Raw genomic sequence first — 21924 nt, forward strand, 5'->3', positions numbered from 1 at the left:
GAACTCCCCGATTTATGTTAATGGGCCACAGCTGCAATATTAGCAAAGCGCTCGGGGGCAAAAGGAGCAAGAGCTGCACATGCCGTTCCTCAGTCCCCTGTGAGCTAGCCAATGCCACTAACACAGGGCCAGGTTGGAAGTGGTGCCTGTAAGAGGGAAGGCTCTGTATGCCATTCCTTGACACATACGCACCGCTGACAAAGCACATCCTCAGCTGGGCTGCATTTCACTTGGTATCCTAGAGGTGAGGTCTGCTGCCCAGTCTCTCTGGAGGAGCCTTTCACCCTGATCTGGAGCTAGGTTGGGGACCTAGAGGTGAAAGGCTCCATATTCCATTCCCCAGATGCCCTGAGCTCTGAAGCTCATTGGAAAGAAGCCCAAACTTGTCCTTCATCCTGACCTCATTTCTCTTGGCTAGTTGACAGTTTTGCCCCACATGCTGCAACGCATTGTCCAGTTTTTAGGAAGGGAATTTATGAAGCCGGCTGGGCAATGAGTCCCGATCCCTCCCCTCCAGCACACCTCCCGTTAAGTAACATTCACACGAACAAAAGGAAGAAACGTGGCAGGAGTCACTTTATTTTATGCCTCGGATAATTTCATTGATACAAGTTATTTATGTGAAGTTGGAGTCTTTGGTCGCAGCTTCTAGTAAAGACGAGCCCTCGAGAAAACTGACTCGGCTAATTCATAGCCAGAAGTAACAACAGGCACAAAATAAAACTACACACAACCCTATGTGACTGAGAAAACACACTGCGGCTCTTTCCCCACCCTTTCCCCTTTCCCCTGTGATTTGTGCGGGCCACTGAGGGGTGGTGATCTCTGCCGGCCGTGTAATTACTTCCCAATCCCAGAGCTGATTGTACGTCTGGGAGTGAGCCACCGAACTCCTGCCTAAAATCCCGGCTTGCAGAGGAGTAGTCACAGCGCTCCCTGAGCAAACCTCTTGTTCCCGTGTGACAGGGGAGTGGAGCCAGAGCGACGTCTGCACTATGAGGTAGGGTGTGATTTGCTCATGCACATATACTCGTGCGAGTGCAAATAGCAATGCATCTGCATCTGTTAGCACGGGGAGTAGCAGCGGAGGCACGGTGGAGCCATGTGAAGTACAAACCCGCCTGAAGCTGGTGTGTATGTTACTCTTGGGGGAATTCTGCACCACTGCGCGATGCAGAATTTGCACAAAAATTAATGTTGTGCGCACAGAATTTGCTTTCCGCCCCGCGACCAGAAATGGGCTGCAGTCCTGCTGGCCACCACTAGGGGCTTGTGGACCCGGCCGAGCCCAGCTCGCACATAGAGGACATTGCCGGTAAGAGGCGGGGGAGGAACTGGAGGGTTCCCAGCAGCTGCAGTTCGCCGCACCCCATGTAAGAAGGAGGCAGCAGCGGGCAGGAAACGCCACACAAGCTCAGGACCCAGCATCAGGCTGTTTGCCCCCTGGATTCCTGGGCTCTGCGGGGAGGGGGTGCAAGTGGCTGGCCCCTCTCCTTGGCTCTGCCGGGGAGGGGCCAGAGAAACAGGGGGAAATTTTTGTGTGTCTGTGTTGTTACAGGTATTTTGAAATAAATTATCAAAAAATAATTGAAACTGGTGTGGTTATATAGTGTTATTTTGATAAATAATATATGTGATAGTTTGCCAAATTTTAAAATATTGTGCCCAGAATTTTTAATTTTTTGGTGCAGAATCCCCCCAGGAGTAATAGTATGTGCTCAGCATGGCTCAGCTGGGTGGGGACGCTGCAGCATTGATCCTTCTAGTCAAAGAGTGAGAAAATGCTCTGTCCAAGCTGGCTCAGGAAATGCTTTTCCAGCCATGTTAGCTGCAAACCCGTTGGCAACCGGTTTTCTGGAAGCCCATGGTACAATCATTATGGTAGATTGCAGAGTTGTGTCTCTGTATCTTAATCCTAGCGGCTATTCCTAGGGCAGACTGGGCCTCACTAAACACCCTGCACTGCAAAGCCACTACGACTCCTGTAAAATACTAACCCTAAATATACCCCCGACAACCCCAATTCTTAGCAATACTGCAAGGCAGCGAGCAGGCTCTTAGGTATTCCTGGGGCCTCCCTATTTCAGATCACTGGTTAGAAGGCGGCAGGGGCACTTCAGTAGGTGGGTTTGGATTGTCGTTGAATTTCATGTCACGGCAGAACAAGACGCTTTTCTTGCCCAGGCCCAGCTGGTACTGCCATATGTAGATCTTCTCTTTCGGCTGCAGGGTCAGGTTGACAGACTCTTCCACGTCGGTGGCCTCGCTCCAGTTCTCCTTCTCCGTGTTGATGCTTTTCCCGCCGTATTGAGTAGTGAGGGAGAACTGGTACTTGGCAATGGCTTCGGTGAGGGCTCCTGACTGATATGATGCTGAGATGCTCACGCTCCAGTTGTGCTCTATGCTGCTCATCTTCTCCTTGGCATAGCCCACCTTCCTGGTGATCTTCTTGTTCCAGGTAATGGGTGTGTTGGAATCATTGGAGATGGTCTTGATGGCCTCCCAGGTGCCGAAAGCTGAACCCTGGGTGATAGCCAACCCACCAGGGAGGAAGTTGACCACATCAGGGTGGAAGGAATAGGTTACAGCATCCACGTTCTCGTGGAAATTGGTGGTTCGGTAATACTGGATCCCCCATTCGTCATGGGGCTTGACAAAATAATAATAGCCCTTGACACCCCAGTAATAGAGGCCATCTCGGCAGGACGGGTGGAGGCTATATTCGACAGCATCAGAATCGGTGTTCATGTTGGTGACCTTGCGGTAGACACCCTTGCTCTGGAAGACAATGTAGAAGGACCCAAAGGCTGAGAGATAATGGTCTCCTCCCTGGCAATTGGGGTGGAGATTGTAGACTACGGCTGCTGTGTCCGTGTTCATGTTGGACACACGGCGATAAGCCCCTCCTTTGATGATGTAGAAGAGGTCATCCTGGTGGGCGAGATAGTGCTCCCCGCCCTGGCAGGAGGGGTGCAGACTATACACGTTCAGATCTTTTCCTTCGTTGAAATTGGTCGACCGCATGTAGCAGCCCAGGTCTGAGCGGACGATGTAGTAATATTCGTTCACGCCGCAGAAATCGACCCCTGGGGCTTTGCTCTTGGGGACTATTGTAGGCATGGTGTTCGGCACTAGAAGATAAAATAGTTTCTTCCCATTAATTATTTTGTATTGGAGTGGCACCTGGAGCCCCCAGCTGGGATCCCAGCCCTATTCTGCTAGGCATTTTACATACATGTAGTAAGAGGGAGTCCCAGCCGAGAAGAGATTACAGTCTCCATAAGACAGCATGGTGGGACCTACGGCTAGGGTGACCAGATGAAACGGAGAAAATATCAGGACACATGGGGGAAGCAAAAAAAGAAAAGAAAAAAAAAAGTGGCCGGAGTTCCCGAAGCAAAAAACCCCCAAAAACCACCAGAGCGGCCAAAGCCACAATATCGGGACAAATGGCGTCCCGACTGTGCATCAGTTGGGACGCGGGACAAAGACCTAAAAATCAGGACAGTCCCGATTTTATCGGGCTATCTGGTCACCCTACCTATGGCTTTGATGAACAGAATCCTATCCTGGGACAAGGGCTGGAGAGCTGAGATTGGGGTGGGGAGGAGCAACTCTAAACGATACCATTAAGAACAAGACTTTGCCCTTATTCAGTCCCTGACGTTTTAGGCTCCCAAAGCTGCTGCAATGTTCAAACCAAAGTTTTCAGAAATGGCCTCTGGGTTTGGGGGGGCCAGCTCAGAACTTGATTTTGGGGGGATAGTCGCACTCAAGGCTCCCCGATGCTAGCTGGAGAATGGGGGATCAGCGCTCTGGGAAAGCAAGCCAAGGTACTTAGAGCAACCCAAGGATCAGGAGTCAGGCTGGCAAATGTTCCCAACAAGATAAAGGAGCATTGTTCCCATGATACAGGGGGATATGGGCAGCATGGACTATGGCTTAACCTTCGTTCCCCCCTCGCTTGGCACCCCCCTTACCCCAGTCTCCTCAGGATCCCTGTTCCCAGGGAACCCCTTCCCCCAATCCCCTGAGGATCCCCCTTCTTGGGGACCGCCCTGGCCCCAATTCCCTCAGGGTCCCCCCTTCCTGGCAACCCTCGTCCCCCAATCCCCTCAGGATCCCCCTTTCCCAATCCCCTCAGGGTCCCTCCTTCCTGGGGACTAGCCTTTCCCCCATTCCCTCAGAATCCCCCTTCCCAGGGACCCCCCTTCCCCCATCCCCTCAAGATCCCCCTTCCCGGTGCCCCCTTCCCCCAATCCCCTCAGGATCCCCCTTACTGTGGATCCCCCCTTTCCCATCCCCCTTGCCCCATCCCCTCAGGATCCCCCCTTTCTGGGAATCACCCTTCCCCCATCCCCTCAGGACCCCCTTTCCAGGGACTCCCCTTTCCCCATCCCCTGAGGATCCCCCTTCCTGGGGACCTCCCTTCGCCCATCCTCTCAGGTTCCCCCTTCCAAGGGACCTCCCCTCCCCTCAGGATCCCCTCTTGTAAGCCTCCCCCTTCCCCAATCCTCTCATGATCCCCCTTCCTGGGGACCACCCTTCCCCATGAAGAGGGGTGATCTGGAGGATGGTGTGGATTGCACCCTCAGCAAGTTTGCAGATGACACTAAACTGGGAGGAGAGGTAGATACGCTGGAGGGTAGGGATAGGATACAGAGGGAACTAGATAAATTAGAAGATTGGGCCAAAAGAAATCTGATGATTTCTGATGAGGCAACAAGGACAAGTGCAGAGTCCTACACTTTGGACAGAAGAATTCCATGCACCGCTACAGACTGGGACCGAATGGCTAGGCAGCAGTTCTGCAGAAAAGGACCTAGGGGTTATATTGGACGAGAAGCTGGATATGAGTCAACAGTGTGCCCTTGTTGCCAAGAAGGCCAATGGCATTTTGGGCTGTATAAGTAGGGGCATTGCCAGCAGATCGAGGAACGTGATCGTTCCCCTCTATTCGACATTGGTGAGGCCTCATCTGGAGTACTGTGTCCAGTTTTGGGCCCCCCACTACAGGAAGGATGTGAAAAAATTGGAAAACATCCAGTGGAGAGCAACAAAAATGATTAGGGGACTAGAACACATGACTTATGAGGAGAGGCTGAGGGACCTGGGATTGTTTAGTCTGCGGAAGAGAAGAATGAGGGGGGATTTGATAGCTGCTTTCAACTACCTGAAAGGGGGTTCCAGAGAGGATGGATCTAGACTGTTCTCAGTGGTAGCAGATGACAGAAGAGGACTAATGGTCTCAATTTGCAGTGGGGGAGGTTTAGGGTTGGATATTAGGAAAAACTTTTTCACTAGGAGGGTGGTGAAACACTGGAATGCGTTACCTAGGGAGGTGGTGGAATCTCCTTCCTTCGAAGTTTTTAAGGTCAGGCTTGACAAAGCCCTGGCTGAGATGATTTAGTTGGGGATTGGTCCTGCTTTGAGCAGGGGGTTGGACTAGATGACCTCCTGAGGTCCCTTCCAACCCTGATATTCTATGATTCTATGATTCTACGAGAAGTGAGATTTTCAAATCCCTTTGAAAATCACAACCTGTAAATGGGAGGAGGAAGAAAAGTACTTGTGAGCTGATGTTTCCAGGTAAGGAGGGAAGATGGATGCTTCAGGCACCAGGGCGCAGGAGAGGGGCTGCTGGTCATGACACGAAAAGGTTGTTGTTGGGGAGACAGGGGAGGGGTGGGGGAATAGAGGGGTGAGGGAATGAGTGGCTGAGTACAGTGGGGTGCAGGGCGGAGAAAAAAGAGGTATGTTCTCAGCTGCCTGTGGGTCAGGATTGCATTACCAGGAGCGTTGCCAGAAGATCGAGGGAAGTGATTATTCTCCTCTATTCGGCACTGGTGAGGCCACACCTGGAGTATTGCATTCAGTTTTGGGCCCCACATTACCGAAAGAATGTGGACAAATTGGAGAGAGTCCAGCGGAAGGCAATGAAAAAGATTAGGGGGCTGATGCACGTGGCTTATGAGGAGAGGCTGAGGGAACTGGGCTTATTTAGTCTGCAGAAGAGAAGAGTGAGGGGGGATTTCATAGCAGTCTTCAACTACCTGAGGCGGGGCTCCAAAGAAGATAGAGCTCGGCTATTCTCAGTGGTGGCAGATGCCAGAACAAGGAGTAATGGTCTCAAGTTGTGGGGGGGAGGCCTAGGTTGGATATTAGGAAACACTACTTCACTAGGAGGGTGGTGAAGCACTGGAACGGGTTAGTTAGGGCGGTGGTGGAATCTCCATCCTTACAGTTTTTTAAGGCCCTGCTTGATAAAGCCCTGGCTGGGATGATTTAGTTGGGGTTGGTCCTGCTTTGAGCAGGGGGTTGGACTCGACCTCCTGAGGTCTCTTTCATCCCTAATCTTCTATGATTTTATGATCTCGGGAATGACGGGGAAGAAGAGCGGGCCAGCTCGGAACTTGATTTTGGGGGGATAATCACACTCAAGACTCCCCAATCCTAGCTGGAGAATCGGGGATCAGCGCTCCAGGAAAGCAAGCCAAGGTACTTAGAGCATCCCAGCCATCAGGAGTCAAGCTGGCAAATGTTCCCAATAAGATAAAGGAGAATTGTTCCCATGGTACAGGGGGATATGGGCAGCATGGGCTATGGCTTAACCTTCGTTCCCCCCTCACTTGGGACCCCCCTTCTCCCAGTCCCCTCAGGATCCCTGTTCCCAGGGACTGTCCTCCCCCCCCATCCCATCAGGATCCCCCTTCCCTGGGACTCCCCTTCCCCCCTCCCCTGAGAATCCCCCATTCCCAGGGGCCCCAATTACCCCAATCCCCTCAGGATCCCCTCTGCCCTGGAACCCCCTTCTCTCCCCAGTCCCCTCAGGATGACTGACAGAAATATAGCCAGTTGCTCATAACCAGATGAACTGAAGCAAAGCAGCACAGGGCAGGACGGAGACATACATACCCCTCCTCTTGGGAAGCAATTAATCTGGTGGCGTGTGCACCGTACACGGCAAATGTGCTGCACACACATTCATGTAGGAGGGCTTGTATTTATATCCACTAGCTGGAGGGAATGGCACACAGCCGTTACTTGTTGCATGCCTTTTCTGGCTCTGATTTGGTAACCACATTCCATACCAGTCTGGACGTGACAGCACTCCCTGCCTGTACCAGGACACAACCCCAGTGTATCTTGTCTTTGTTCCCTCCCGCCTTGTGAAATAGCTCAATGTGAGAGAACTGCATGATGGGGGAAAGCAGACCAAAACAATGAGGTTAGCACAGCATTAAGGTTCCTTGGTGCTTGTCGTCCTCTTGCAGAACATTTCGCTGGGCTAAATGCAGTCTCCTGAAAAGCAGGCAATGAAAAGTTAAGATGCCAGCACAACCTTAACTCTGTCCTCTTCTGGCAATACCTAATACACCCCATTAATGTTTATTCTGCCAACCTGGTTCACCTCCATGTACAAACCCATTCACCCACAGGATTCCTGTTAAGGCTAGTAAAAGACAAAGCGGCATTAGCAGCATCATATTCAACTCAGTGCGGGCAGTATCCTTTTTAACAAAAGCCCCATGGCCCGCCACTCCCACAGCTTGCGGCTATGCAATTCTCCATTGGGGTTCTCCCATCACTGAAGTTAATCCACCTCCCCAAAGGGCACAGCTAGGGTAACGGAAGAATTCAGAATTCTCCCTGTTCCATCTGGGGATTTCGATTTGTGTGCAAATGCAAAGTCTTTGAGATTGCAATTCCATGGCATGGACAACTGGAGTTAGACCAGTCCAACGAGGCAAACGAGGCCACTGCCTCATGCCCGTCAGGTTAACAAAACAGAGCCAACCAGCGGCGAGGGTAACCTATAATGGAGGGGCAGTACCGCGTTGTTTCTAGTCACAACATCTATGTACTTGGGAGCCGCACATGTGACGTCGCCTCTTTGTTCAACTGCCTGGGGACACACCGGGTAATAACCCCAGTCCCAATCTTTGACAATGACTCTACAATAGACAGGAAACCAGATCCCCAGGAGAGGCTAGGAAAGTCTGTCCCAATCTTTAGCATACATATCAGCCCCTTAACTAGGCCCCGCTGACAGGGCGGGGCAAAGGGGGCAACTGCCCAGGGGCCCAGGCAATTTAAAAGGGCATGGGGGACCCCGGCTCAGGTCGGTGCGGAAGGAGCCAGGAATGGGCCGGGGGGGGGGGCGGAAACGGGACATGACTGGCAGGAAGAAAGGAAGCAGGAAAAACAATGAACAGAGACACGGGGGTGCAGCTCTGGAGCCTCCAGGGGGAGCTGGGAGCCCAGACTCAGCAGCTGCTCCTTCCCCAGCTGGGCCTGCACCAGGGACAGACTTTCATTGAAAGTCTTTGTGTGCCCAGCCCAGGGGGACTTTCTCCAGCTGGACCCAGCCCCGGGCTCTGCCGCCCCTGGCCTGGAGCTGTAGGCACCAGGTGTCCCCCAGCTGAGATCATGGCCCTATTCTGCTAGGCATTTTACATACATGTAGTAAGAGAGGGTCCCAGCCGAGAAGAGATTACAATCTCCATAAACCAGCATGAACCTGCGATGAACAGGACTCTATCCCGGGACGAGGGCTGGAGAACTGAGATCAGGGTGGGGAGGAGCAGCTCTAAACGATACCATTAAGAACAAGACTTTGCCCTTCTTCAGTCCCTGACGTTTTAGGCTCCCAAACCCGCTGCAATGTTCAAGGCAACGCTTTCAGAAATGGACTCTGGGTTTGGGGGCCGAGCTCGGAATTTGATTTTCTGGGGATAGTCTCACTCACGACTCCTGACGCTAGCTGGAGAATGGGGGGATCGGCGCGCTGGGAAAGCAAACCGAGGTTGCTTCGAGCACCCCAACAATCAGGGGCCAGGTTGGCAAATGTTCCCAACAAGACAAAGGAGCATTGTTCCCATAATACAGGGGGATATGGGCAGCGTGGGCTATGGCTTAACCTTCGTTCCCCCCTCACTTGGGACCCTCCTTCCCCATTCCCTCAGGATCCCCCTTCCTGGGGACTGCCCTTCCCCCCAATCCCCTCAGGATCCCTCTTCCAGGGGACCCCCCTTCTGCTAATTCCCACACCATCCCCCTTCTCGGGGACCACCCTTCCCCTAATCCCCTCAGGATCCCACTTCCAGAGGACCCCCTTCCCCCAATCCCTTCAGCATCCCCCTTCCCAGGGACCTCCCCTTTCCCCAATCCTTCAGGATCCCCCTTCTTGGCGACCACCCTTCCCCCATTCCCTCAGGATCCCAAGTAGCCTTGAACAAGGGATGGGGGGGACCCCGGTGGGATTCACGAGCTCTAGATTCTCGTCCTGGCTCAACCACTGACCTCTTGTAGGCGGCTTCAGTTTGTTTGCCTCAGTTTCCCCCCCTGTAAAACAACACCCACCTTCTTTGTACAAACCTTTGGAACCTATGGGAGAGAAAAGCCTTGTCTGAACTCCTCTTTGGTGCATTTCCTACCATTCCTCTCTACCAGCTAAACTGCTGAACAATCCTGCCTGGATTATACCAATGCCCTTCTCCCATGCTCTCTCACTCACCCTAGTCTTGGTGCCTCTGTTTCCCGCGGAGAATCGATCCAGCTGTCTGCAGAGCTGGCCTCCCCCTGGCTGAATGGAAGTCAACAGAAGAGGGAACTGGTGACAGAGAAATATCTGACGTTAAGTATTTCATAATCCAGGCTCAAAAGAAGCGGCAACATCCCATCGAAAGGGGAAGCTTTGCCCTGACTAACGGCAGGGTGGTTGGGACATACTCTGCTCGCACTTATCGCAATGACCTGCCCCTCGCTGTGCACTGGGGTCCTCATCCCAGTGCCCTCCGGGGTGCTGTGCGGGGGGGGGGGGGGGGCGGCCAGTGACTAGCACTGGGTGGCGTCCCGGTGCCGGGTCAGGATGTCACATCCGCATGGCACCACGGGAGGCAGATTTCCTCAATTCTGGGATGCAACCTGGGCAGCAGAATGAACCCACATTACCAGGGGAGAGTTAATGAGCAAGAGTGGCTGGGTGCTTGGTAGAAAAATGCACAAACAGCAGCACAGAACAGGGCACAGCACCCCTTTCTGAGTCACCCATCCCACTCTCTGCCCCCCAGCACCATGCTGGGGCATTTGGGTTAGCTTTGATTCCAAGGGTGGCATGTTCCCTACTGCATCCCCTCTCACCCTCTGCCAAAGCACACCCTTTGGGTTACTGATCCAAATTTGGGTTATTTGACCCAGGGGTTCCTGAAATACAGGCTGCCCGGAAATAAATACCAGCTTTTCTCATCGTTGATATATTTTGCAACATATTCTTTTTTGCTCAGACCTGGGGGATTGAACCACAGCTCTGGTGCTAGCATGGTGGTCTTGCTCGTTTGTGGAATACCCCTGGGAGTGTACTGCACCCCCTGCAGGTCTTGTACTCCTGTCCAAGGGCCTATCCAGTGTCTTTTGTAGAGCCCCGTAAGCCGCCCCACCCTGTACTGGCCCCCAAAACAGGCAGTGCTCCTGGTACTTGGGTTCTCTACAGTCAGAAGAGTCTTTTGCTGAGATCTCCTGGAATCGCAAGAGCAGCTGCTTGAACTCTTCCCTTTGCCGATCGTTTCCAGGGTGTCTGCTCGCTGAACTGTGACAATGTGGTAATATTCTGTAATATGTTTATGAGGCCTGGCTGTGCCTCAGTTTCCCCTATGTGCTGTGTGGTTGCACCATGAGTGGAAGGGAACTGCTGGCTCTCTGGGCAGGCTGAGACACATAAGTGTGGGTGTCCCCTAGCCATCTGGCCCTTAGTCTCCATCTCAGTGGAGCATCTGAGAAGACAACACCTAGGAGATTGACACCTAGCACCCAAGGACCGCGAGGGGCATGGACTGCCCCACCTCTCTGCAGGGAAGCTGAACAACCCCCCAGCAGGAGAAGAAAGGGCCGGGAGGTGTGAGGTGGGGGATGAGAGCTGGGGCCTGGGAGGAGTCGGGGATCTCACCTGGAGTCTGACCAAAGAGGTCAGGCAGAGCTTGAACCAAGGGGTTCCCTTCAGCTTGGCAGGGCTCTGGACTACCCAGCATGGTCTACACTTCACCTTCATCTCTCTGTGCTACCCTAAGGACATCCTAGGCTGTCTCCAGGTGACTCATGAACCCGACCGTTCTGACAGCGCCGTGTGAGCGTCACTGCCAATGCTGGGCTAGGCGCATTCATCCCGGCAGCTGGCCAAGTCTCCGTCGGGGCTGTCTCTGACGGACTTGCTGGGCAGAGCTCATGCTGCAGCAGGGGGGCTTCAGGCCCAGGGGTCCAGTCTAAGGAGATGGTGAAGCCACGCGGATTACCCTGGAGGAAGAGCGAGACCCTGCGGCGGCCCCAAATACGCAGAGTTACTGGCCCAGCCACGAATGTGAAAGAAAAACCAGCTCTGTGTGCTTTTATGGGGGTTATTAAAAATCAGTAAACAAGGAAGCCTTTAAAAGCAATTAAACTTCTCACTAAGGCTGGCTCCTTTTCAACTCTATGAAACTAACCCAATATTAGAACATACATTGCTCAAATCAGGTAAACAACTGGGGCTGAGCCAGTCAACGAACCAACGAACGGATGATCCTGTTATATCAAATCATCAATTGAACAAGTCATGAAGGGGCAGATTTTTAAAGGAATTTTATTGCCTAGTGAGATTTTAAAATGCACCCATTGAAATCAATGGGAATGAGGCATCCACATGCTTTTGAAAATCCTACTACAAGCATAAATACCTTTAAAAATCTGGCTCTTAATGGACAGAGCGAGTGATCGAGCCATGAGGTTTGTGCAGGTCATGGTTACTTCTTAGAGTTATTCACCCAGGAAATGTAAGGAGGCCTCATTTTGCTCCGAGCCCTTTGAAGTTACCGTACAATTGGGATCTGTCCACAAAGCAATCGGGATGCAGCGTGTGGAGACACTAGCTTTGATCGAGCCTGCTCGCTGAAGATAGCAGTGTAGCAAGGGGGCCATGGGCAGCCCCCTGGCTCAATCCCAGCTGGGACCCTGAAGACACGCAGGGGGATAAGCACTCTGGCCATGGCTACACTGATCTTTGCAGGGACCCAGCTCAGCCACAGCTCTACACGTGCTGCCCAACTGCAGGGCAGACGTCCCCTTGTACATCTGGCTCCCTGCCCGGACTAATGCCCCTACTTTGGATACCAGCCGTGAGCAGCAATAAGTCCCCCATTTCCAGAGGAGAGCGGGTTCCCCCAGCAGGTGAGGATGCTCTGGTGCTCTGATGTGCATTATGAAAGGGCATGCAGGGAGCGGCACGAGGCACACAGGACTGAGAGCAGGGGAAGGAGCTGAGAACAGGCGTCATTGGTGCATGGAACAGGCTCTGCAGCACTACCACGGGGGTGGGGAATGGGAACAACCGCTGAGCAGAATGGAGCCATTCACGTCTCAGAGCTATTGCTCCAGGCCGGATTATCGACATGGGGCGTCCACTCTGTGCTGCCCATTATACAGTAGAGCCGCCCCTTCTCCACCCCCACCCTCTGCTGCCCCAGTGCCCATTATACAGTAGAGCCGCCCCTTCCCACCCCCCACCCTCTGCTGCCCCAGTGCCCATTATACAGTAGAGCCGCCCCTTCCCCACCCCCACCCTCTGCTGCCCCAGTGCCCATTATACAGTAGAGCCGCCCTTCCCCACCCCTGCCCTCTGCTGCCCAGTGCCCATATACAGCATAGCCGCCCTTCCCCCCCCCACCCTCTGCTGCCCCAGTGCCCTTATACAGTAGAGCCGCCCCTTCCCCACCCCTGCCCTCTGCTGCCCAGTGCCCATTAACAGCATAGCTGCCCCTTCCCCACCCCTCACCCTCTGCTGCCCCAGTGCCCATTATACAGTAGAGCCGCCCTTCCCACCCTGCCTCTGCTGCCCCAGTGCCCATTATACAGCATAGCCGCCCCTTCCCCAACCCTCACCCTCTGCTGCCCCAGTGCCATTATACAGTAGAGCCGCCCTTCCCCACCCCTGCCCTCTGCTGCCCCAGTGCCCATATACAGCATAGCCGCCCTTCCCACCCCTCACCCTCTGCTGCCCCAGTGCCCATTATACAGTAGAGCCGCCCCTTCCCCACCCCTGCCCTCTGCTGCCTCCGCCCGTCCGCCCTCTGCTGGTGAGTCCCCAGGCAAACCCCGTACTCCTCTGCTGACAACACCTATACAACACCGTGCTGGAACAAGGGGTTCCGGGTCCCTGGCGGTGCACATGCGCCTGTCCTTGATCGTGCACATGGCGAGGGACCTGAGGAGAGCCAAGACGGGCAAGGCCCTCCTATTTTCTCCATCACCAAGCTCTGCCCCCCTCCTCAAACTGAGCTCCAGATCTCCTTATACCACAAACACCGCTCTGCCAAGCTGCTCCGTCTTATCTCCTCACCGTTCAGCTACACCCCCCAGGACTGCAGCTGCCATGTACACGCTAATTCCCTGTGGTGCTTGCCGATTCCAGGGGGCAGTGGTAAAGTTGTGTGGGTGACCCCCTCCCTGGTCCAACAAGGACATCCATCTCTCGCTTTCCAGCTCCTCAGCTGTCACTCCCTTGGGCGGAGACCCGCATCTCTCTCCCTCCTTTGCTGGCTCTATCCCAGCAAAGTCCCGGCTTCACTGTGCTCCTCATAGAGGGTGAAGTGTGTAATTACTACAGTCAAACTACCGCTCCCTTCTTTCTAGAAGCACCTTTATCCTTAAGGTCAAGCATTCCAGAGAAAACAGATCGGAAACCCAAAAACCTGCCCCACCAGCAGGTAGGCAGCAGCAGGTCCTGAGTAGCTGCACCCACCCGATGCGTTAGGATGACTGGATGTCCAGATATTATTGATGCCATCCCGCTATTAGGACTGTGTCTTATATATGCCATTATACCCCTGTCAGGAAAAACAGATGTCCCGATTTTGCACACTTGCTATCTGGGCCCCCTAAACATTACGTACACACCCTTTTCCCCTGCTGAAAAATAGGAACCGCAACCCTGAGTTCGGGGGGCAGGAATCAGCCAAGAAACAGGAACAGGAAGGTAAGATGTGCACCAGTTCACCTCTCGCTCCGACCACGATGTGGGCCGGGGAACAATCTTTGGATTCCCTCCCGGGGGGTTTCTGTGCTCACCGCTTTTGCTGACAACCAGCACACGTGAGCTGCTGAGTGTCCCTCCTTTGTCCAGGTGAATCTGGGAAGTGCCTGTGAGGCTGTGATCAGCCAGACCTTGCGTAGCCGGAGCAGGTGCATTTGCTTCCATCGCCTGAAACCAGAGCGACGTCTGCACCACCAGGAAAAAGTGCTTCACTTATCGCTTTTATCGTAGAGCATTGGTGGGAGCCCTTTGCCACTCCTAGTGCTTCTCAAGGTTTGCAAGCTCACCCCAGAGTGAGGCACTGCACAGACCCTGGCCAGAGGGCCTATCCTTGTGCTGGTGTTGCTATGGACCAGATGGCAAGTGTGGAAAATCAGTATGTGTGTGGAGGGGTACTAAGCCTATATAAGTCAAAAGCTGTGAATAGTGGGACGGTCCCAATATATCTGGGACCCTAGGTGCTGAGTGAGTTTAGGTGCCGATAGGGTTTGGAGGCAGCTGAGTGGGGGTTTTGTGCCTGTTTTTGGGGCCTGATTTTTGGATTTAGGCACCTGACTACCATGATGTACCTAAGTCCCTTTGTGACTCTAGCCCAGGAGTCCAGCCTAACCAGGGGCTGTTTTCTGGGGCCTTTAAGGTTTGGATATAAGCCAAGGTGAGGACCTTCTGACCTGTTCATCATTACGCCACTCCTGAAGCTGAATTACAGGGGGACATGTTGGTTTGTTGGAACGTGTTGGTCCTTCCTTGCCCCGGGCTGTGAAAGCGACCTATTACTTCCCAGTCGGCAGAGATTAAAGCGTGTCACACTTGGAGCACCATGCCCGGCCACAAGGGGTGCACAGAGATGGCTCACACCTTGACAGAGCCCCACTGCTTCTAGTGCCGTCACAGGCCCTCCTGGTGGCTTATGTTGTCCCATTAAATGTTCCTGTCAATTAGTATTGCCCAGGGCATGAATCATGCTTTGGGATCTTTGATGTCAAAAGACCCAGAGAAACGGGAGGAAGTTGTGAATTAAAAGAATAACATTTTCACTCTCACAATGTTTTTGCCTTAAATTTCCTTGGTTTTCTAAGTTTATTTATTCCTTGGCCTCCATGGTGAATCCTGCCACTTGCAAAGCTGCTGAAGGAATTTGAAGGCTCAATGAGAAGTTTACAAATTTACCGGGATTTGAAAATCACAACCTGTAAATGGAGGAGGAAGAAAATGCTGTGAGCTGACGTTTCCAGGTAAGGAGGGAAGACGGATGCTTCAGGCAAATGGGCGCAGGAGAGGGGTCGTGGCCAGGCCACAAACAGGTTGTTGTTGGGGAGGCAGAGAGGGGTGGGGGATTAGAGGGGTGAGGGAATGTGTGGCTGAGTACAGTGGGGTGCAGAGCAGAGAAAAAAAGGGGTCTGTCTGCAGGTGCCTGTGGGTCAGGATTGCATTAGTAGCAGCGTTGCCAGCAGATTGAGGGAAGTGATTATTCCCCACTATTTGGCGCTGGTGAGGCCACACCTGGAGTATTGCGTCCAGTTTTGGGCCCCCCACTACAGAAAGGATGTGGACAAATTGGAGAGAGTCCAGCGGAAGGCAACGAAAATGATTAGGGGGCTGATGCACGTGGCTTATGAGGAGAGGCTGAGGGAACTGGGCTTATTTAGTCTGCAGAAGAGAAGAGTGAGGGGGGATTTCATAGCAGTCTTCAACTACCTGAGGCGGGGCTCCAAAGAAGATGGAGCTCGCTGCTCTCAGAGGTGGCGGATGCCAGAACAAGGAGTAATGGTCTCAAATTGCAGTGGGGGAGGCCTAGGTTGGATATTAGGAAACACTATTTCACTAGGAGGGTGACGGAGCACTGGAAGGGGTTACCTAGGGCGGTGGTGGAATCTCCATCCTTACAGGTTTTTAAGGCCAGGCTTGACCAGGACCGTCCTTACCCATAAAGAAAATATGCAGCTGTGTAGGGCACCAAATCTCCTGGTGCCCTATGCAGCTGCATGCGGCTGCAGCCCTTCCTCTGCCTCTTCCCCATGGCCCTTGCCCCACCCAGCCCGCCGTCACTCCACCCCTTGCACTGAGGACTGCAGCAGGGGTCGTGCCTGCCCTGCACTCACCGGTGGCGGTAAGTGGACGACCCTGCCCCAGCTCGCTCGCCGGCTCCAGCGCTGCTGCCGAGCCGCGCTGCGGTGAGGCTGGGGGCGGTTCCCTCTGCCCCCCAAACCCGAAGGCTGGAACCAGGGGAGCAGATCGGAGCGGCCTGGGGCTGGGTCTCTCCACTTCCTGCCACCCTGTGAGTGTGGGGCCAGGCCCACCCTGTACTCACTGGGCGGCAGGAGGTGGAGCGACCCAGCCACAACCTCCATTCTGCCAGCCCTAGGCTTGACAAAGCCCTGGCTGGGATGATTTAGTTGGGGTTGGTCCGCCTTGAGCAGGGGTTGGACTAGATGACCTCCTGAGGTCCCTTCCAACCCTAATATTCTATGATTCTGTGATCTAGGGAATGACGGGGAAAAAGAGCGTTATGAAATAGTTTGGGTAGTGTTGCTTTTAAAAATGAGTACAATGTGATTTGCTAATGCTTTGTGATGCACGCTGCATTTTTATGTGTGGCCAGAAAGGCAGTGGAGCTGGAGGTAGCGTGCCTCTGTTTGTTTGTTAATTATGTGGTAGGCTGTATTTGTAATTATGTCTGTAGCTGTTATGGTTCAGAAGGAAAGCTTCCAAATGTGACCTGAGAGCAACTGAGGCAGTCAAGTCTGCTTGAGTTTGCAGAGAGCCTGAAACAATAGCTTGACGTGGGAACTCCCCGATTTATGTTAATGGGCCACAGCTGCAATATTAGCAAAGCGCTCGGGGGCAAAAGGAGCAAGAGCTGCACATGCCGTTCCTCAGTCCCCTGTGAGCTAGCCAATGCCACTAACACAGGGCCAGGTTGGAAGTGGTGCCTGTAAGAGGGAAGGCTCTGTATGCCATTCCTTGACACATACGCACCGCTGACAAAGCACATCCTCAGCTGGGCTGCATTTCACTTGGTATCCTAGAGGTGAGGTCTGCTGCCCAGTCTCTCTGGAGGAGCCTTTCACCCTGATCTGGAGCTAGGTTGGGGACCTAGAGGTGAAAGGCTCCATATTCCATTCCCCAGATGCCCTGAGCTCTGAAGCTCATTGGAAAGAAGCCCAAACTTGTCCTTCATCCTGACCTCATTTCTCTTGGCTAGTTGACAGTTTTGCCCCACATGCTGCAACGCATTGTCCAGTTTTTAGGAAGGGAATTTATGAAGCCGGCTGGGCAATGAGTCCCGATCCCTCCCCTCCAGCACACCCCGTTAAGTAACATTCACACGAACAAAAGGAAGAAACGTGGCAGGAGTCACTTTATTTTATGCCTCGGATAATTTCATTGATACAAAGTTATTATGTGAAGTTGGAGTCTTTGGTCGCAGCTTCTAGTAAAGACGAGCCCTCGAGAAAACTGACTCGGCTAATTCATAGCCAGAAGTAACAACAGGCACAAAATAAACACACAACCCTATGTGACTGAGAAAACACACTGCGGCTCTTTCCCCACCCTTTCCCCTTTCCCCTGTGATTTGTGCGGGCCACTGAGGGGTGGTGATCTCTGCCGGCCGTGTAATTACTTCCCAATCCCAGAGCTGATTGTACGTCTGGGAGTGAGCCACCGAACTCCTGCCTAAAATCCCGGCTTGCAGAGGAGTAGTCACAGCGCTCCCTGAGCAAACCTCTTGTTCCCGGTGTGACAGGGGAGTGGAGCCAGAGCGACGTCTGCACTATGAGGTAGGGTGTGATTTGCTCATGCACATATACTCGTGCGAGTGCAAATAGCAATGCATCTGCATCTGTTAGCACGGGGAGTAGCAGCGGAGGCACGGTGGAGCCATGTGAAGTACAAACCCGCCTGAAGCTGGTGTGTATGTTACTCTTGGGGGAATTCTGCACCACTGCGCGATGCAGAATTTGCACAAAAATTAATGTTGTGCGCACAGAATTTGCTTTCCGCCCCGCGACCAGAAATGGGCTGCAGTCCTGCTGGCCACCACTAGGGGCTTGTGGACCCCCGAGCCCAGCTCGCACATAGAGGACATTGCCGGTAAGAGGCGGGGGAGGAACTGGAGGGTTCCCAGCAGCTGCAGTTCGCCGCACCCCATGTAAGAAGGAGGCAGCAGCGGGCAGGAAACGCCACACAAGCTCAGGACCCAGCATCAGGCTGTTGCCCCCTGGATTCCTGGGCTCTGCGGGGAGGGGGTGCAAGTGGCTGGCCCCTCTCCTTGGCTCTGCCGGGGAGGGGCCAGAGAAACAGGGGAAATTTTTGTGTCTGTGTTGTTACAGGTATTTTGAAATAAATTATCAAAAAATAATTGAAACTGGTGTGGTTATATAGTGTTATTTTGATAAATAATATATGTGATAGTTTGCCAAATTTTAAAATATTGTGCCCAGAATTTTTAATTTTTTGGTGCAGAATCCCCCCAGGAGTAATAGTATGTGCTCAGCATGGCTCAGCTGGGTGGGACGCTGCAGCATTGATCCTTCTAGTCAAAGAGTGAGAAAATGCTCTGTCCAAGCTGGCTCAGGAAATGCTTTTCCAGCCATGTTAGCTGCAAACCCGTTGGCAACCGGTTTTCTGGAAGCCCATGGTACAATCATTATGGTAGATTGCAGAGTTGTGTCTCTGTATCTTAATCCTAGCGGCTATTCCTAGGGCAGACTGGGCCTCACTAAACACCCTGCACTGCAAAGCCACTACGACTCCTGTAAAATACTAACCCTAAATATACCCCCGACAACCCCAATTCTTAGCAATACTGCAAGGCAGCGAGCAGGCTCTTAGGTATTCCTGGGGCCTCCCTATTTCAGATCACTGGTTAGAAGGCGGCAGGGGCACTTCAGTAGGTGGGTTTGGATTGTCGTTGAATTTCATGTCACGGCAGAACAAGACGCTTTTCTTGCCCAGGCCCAGCTGGTACTGCCATATGTAGATCTTCTCTTTCGGCTGCAGGGTCAGGTTGACAGACTCTTCCACGTCGGTGGCCTCGCTCCAGTTCTCCTTCTCCGTGTTGATGCTTTTCCCGCCGTATTGAGTAGTGAGGGAGAACTGGTACTTGGCAATGGCTTCGGTGAGGGCTCCTGACTGATATGATGCTGAGATGCTCACGCTCCAGTTGTGCTCTATGCTGCTCATCTTCTCCTTGGCATAGCCCACCTTCCTGGTGATCTTCTTGTTCCAGGTAATGGGTGTGTTGGAATCATTGGAGATGGTCTTGATGGCCTCCCAGGTGCCGAAAGCTGAACCCTGGGTGATAGCCAACCCACCAGGGAGGAAGTTGACCACATCAGGGTGGAAGGAATAGGTTACGCATCCACGTTCTCGTGGAAATTGGTGGTTCGGTAATACTGGATCCCCCATTCGTCATGGGCTTGACAAAATAATAATAGCCCTTGACACCCCTAATAGAGGCCATCTCGGCAGGACGGGTGGAGGCTATATTCGACAGCATCAGAATCGGTGTTCATGTTGGTGACCTTGCGGTAGACACCCTTGCTCTGGAAGACAATGTAGAAGGACCCAAAGGCTGAGAGATAATGGTCTCCTCCCTGGCAATTGGGGTGGAGATTGTAGACTACGGCTGCTGTGTCCGTGTTCATGTTGGACACACGGCGATAAGCCCCTCCTTTGATGATGTAGAAGAGGTCATCCTGGTGGGCGAGATAGTGCTCCCCGCCCTGGCAGGAGGGGTGCAGACTATACACGTTCAGATCTTTTCCTTCGTTGAAATTGGTCGACCGCATGTAGCAGCCCAGGTCTGAGCGGACGATGTAGTAATATTCGTTCACGCCGCAGAAATCGACCCCTGGGGCTTTGCTCTTGGGGACTATTGTAGGCATGGTGTTCGGCACTAGAAGATAAAATAGTTTCTTCCCATTAATTATTTTGTATTGGAGTGGCACCTGGAGCCCCCAGCTGGGATCCCAGCCCTATTCTGCTAGGCATTTTACATACATGTAGTAAGAGGGTCCCAGCCGAGAAGAGATTACAGTCTCCATAAGACAGCATGGTGGGACCTACGGCTAGGGTGACCAGATGAAACGGAGAAAATATCAGGACACATGGGGGAAGCAAAAAAAGAAAAGAAAAAAAAAAGTGGCCGGAGTTCCCGAAGCAAAAAACCCCCAAAAACCACCAGAGCGGCCAAAGCCACAATATCGGGACAAATGGCGTCCCGACTGTGCATCAGTTGGGACGCGGGACAAAGACCTAAAAATCAGGACAGTCTCGATTTTATCGGGCTATCTGGTCACCCTACCTATGGCTTTGATGAACAGAATCCTATCCTGGGACAAGGGCTGGAGAGCTGAGATTGGGGTGGGGAGGAGCAACTCTAAACGATACCATTAAGAACAAGACTTTACCCTTATTCAGTCCCTGACGTTTTAGGCTCCCAAAGCTGCTGCAATGTTCAAACCAAAGTTTTCAAAAATGGCCTTTGGGTTTCGGGGGGCTAGCTCAGAACTTGATTTTGGGGCGATAGTCGCACTCAAGGCTCCCCGATGCTAGCTGGAGAATGGGGGATCAGCGCTCTGGGAAAGCAAGCCAAGGTACTTAGAGCAACCCAAGGATCAGGAGTCAGGCTGGCAAATGTTCCCAACAAGATAAAGGAGCATTGTTCCCATGATACAGGGGGATATGGGCAGCATGGACTATGGCTTAACCTTCGTTCCCTCCTCGCTTGGCACCCCCCTTACCCCAGTCTCCTCAGGATCCCTGTTCCCAGGGAACCCCTTCCCCCAATCCCCTGAGGATCCCCCTTCTTGGGGACCGCCCTGGCCCCAATTCCCTCAGGGTCCCCCTTCCTGGCAACCCTCTTCCCCCAATCCCCTCAGGATCCCCCTTTCCCAATCCCCTCAGGGTCCCTCCTTCCTGGGGACTAGTCTTTCCCCCATTCCCTCAGAATCCCCCTTCCCAGGGACCCCCCTTCCCCCATCCCCTCAAGATCCCCCTTCCCGGTGCCCCCTTCCCCCAAACCCCAGGATCCCCCTTACTGTGGATCCCCCCTTTCCCATCCCCTCAGGATCCCCCTTGCCCCTATCCCCTCAGGATCCCCCCTTTCATTGGAATCACCCTTCCCCCATCCCCTCAGGACCCCCTTTCCAGGGACTCCCATTTCCCCATCCCCTGAGGATCCCCCTTCTTGGGGACCGCCCTGGCCCCAATTCCCTCAGGGTCCCTCCTTCTGGGGACTACCCTTTCCCCATTCCCTCAGAATCCCCCTTCCCAGGGACCCCCCTTGCCCCATCCCCTCAAGATCCCTCTTCCCGGTGCCCCCTTCCCCCAATCCCTCAGGATCCCCCTTACTGTGGATCCCCCCTTTCCCATCCCCTCAGGGTCCCCCCTTTCTGGGAATCACCCTTCCCCCATCCCCTCAGGACCCCCTTTTCAGGGACTCCCTTTCCCCATCCCCTGAGGATCCCCCTTCCTGGGGACCTCCCTTCGCCCATCCTCTCAGGTTCCCCCTTCCAAGGGACCCCCCTCCCTCGGGATCCCCTCTTGTAAGCCTCCCCCTTCCCCAATCCTCTCATGATCCCCCTTCCTGGGGACCACCCTTCCCCATGAAGAGGGGTGATCTGGAGGATGGTGTGGATTGCACCCTCAGCAAGTTTGCAGATGACACTAAACTGGGAGGAGAGGTAGATACGCTGGAGGGTAGGGATAGGATACAGAGGGAACTAGATAAATTAGAAGATTGGGCCAAAAGAAATCTGATGATTTCTGATGAGGCAACAAGGACAAGTGCAGAGTCCTACACTTTGGACAGAAGAATTCCATGCACCGCTACAGACTGGGACCGAATGGCTAGGCAG

The 21924-nt window shown here is 53.3% G+C and overlaps 1 protein-coding gene across 5 annotated transcripts; it reads right to left on the minus strand.

Annotated features, from left to right (window-relative positions):
• Positions 1–645: 645 nt before the first annotated feature.
• LOC119842395 lies at positions 646–9673 on the minus strand. 5 transcript variants are annotated; one of them, XM_038370458.2, is made up of 2 exons: positions 9518–9673; positions 646–3131 (listed from the first exon to the last, which is right to left on the minus strand). In XM_038370458.2, exon 2 carries the CDS (start codon positions 3118–3120, stop codon positions 2089–2091), a length of 1032 nt encoding a protein of 343 aa, XP_038226386.1. In that variant the 5' UTR covers positions 3121–3131; positions 9518–9673; the 3' UTR covers positions 646–2088. The 5 variants fall into 5 exon arrangements, with proteins under 5 accessions (XP_038226386.1, XP_038226384.1, XP_043351728.1 ...); XM_038370456.2 differs by lacking the exon at positions 9518–9673 and adding an exon at positions 9379–9445; XM_043495793.1 differs by lacking the exon at positions 9518–9673 and adding an exon at positions 9364–9445.
• Positions 9674–21924: the final 12251 nt, after the last annotated feature.

Source organism: Dermochelys coriacea, chromosome 13 (assembly GCF_009764565.3).
Source record: "Dermochelys coriacea isolate rDerCor1 chromosome 13, rDerCor1.pri.v4, whole genome shotgun sequence".
In the NCBI taxonomy this organism is placed as follows: domain Eukaryota; kingdom Metazoa; phylum Chordata; order Testudines; family Dermochelyidae; genus Dermochelys; species Dermochelys coriacea.

Coding starts and splice junctions, on each gene's coding strand:
- LOC119842395 (XM_043495793.1), bottom strand. CDS start 9,430: ATGCACCAAAGAGGAGTTCAGACAAGGCTTTTCTCTCCCATAGGTTCC. Junction 3,132..9,363: donor CAAAGGTTTGTACAAAGAAG/GTGGGTGTTGTT, acceptor TTTATCTTCTAG/TGCCGAACACCATGCCTACA.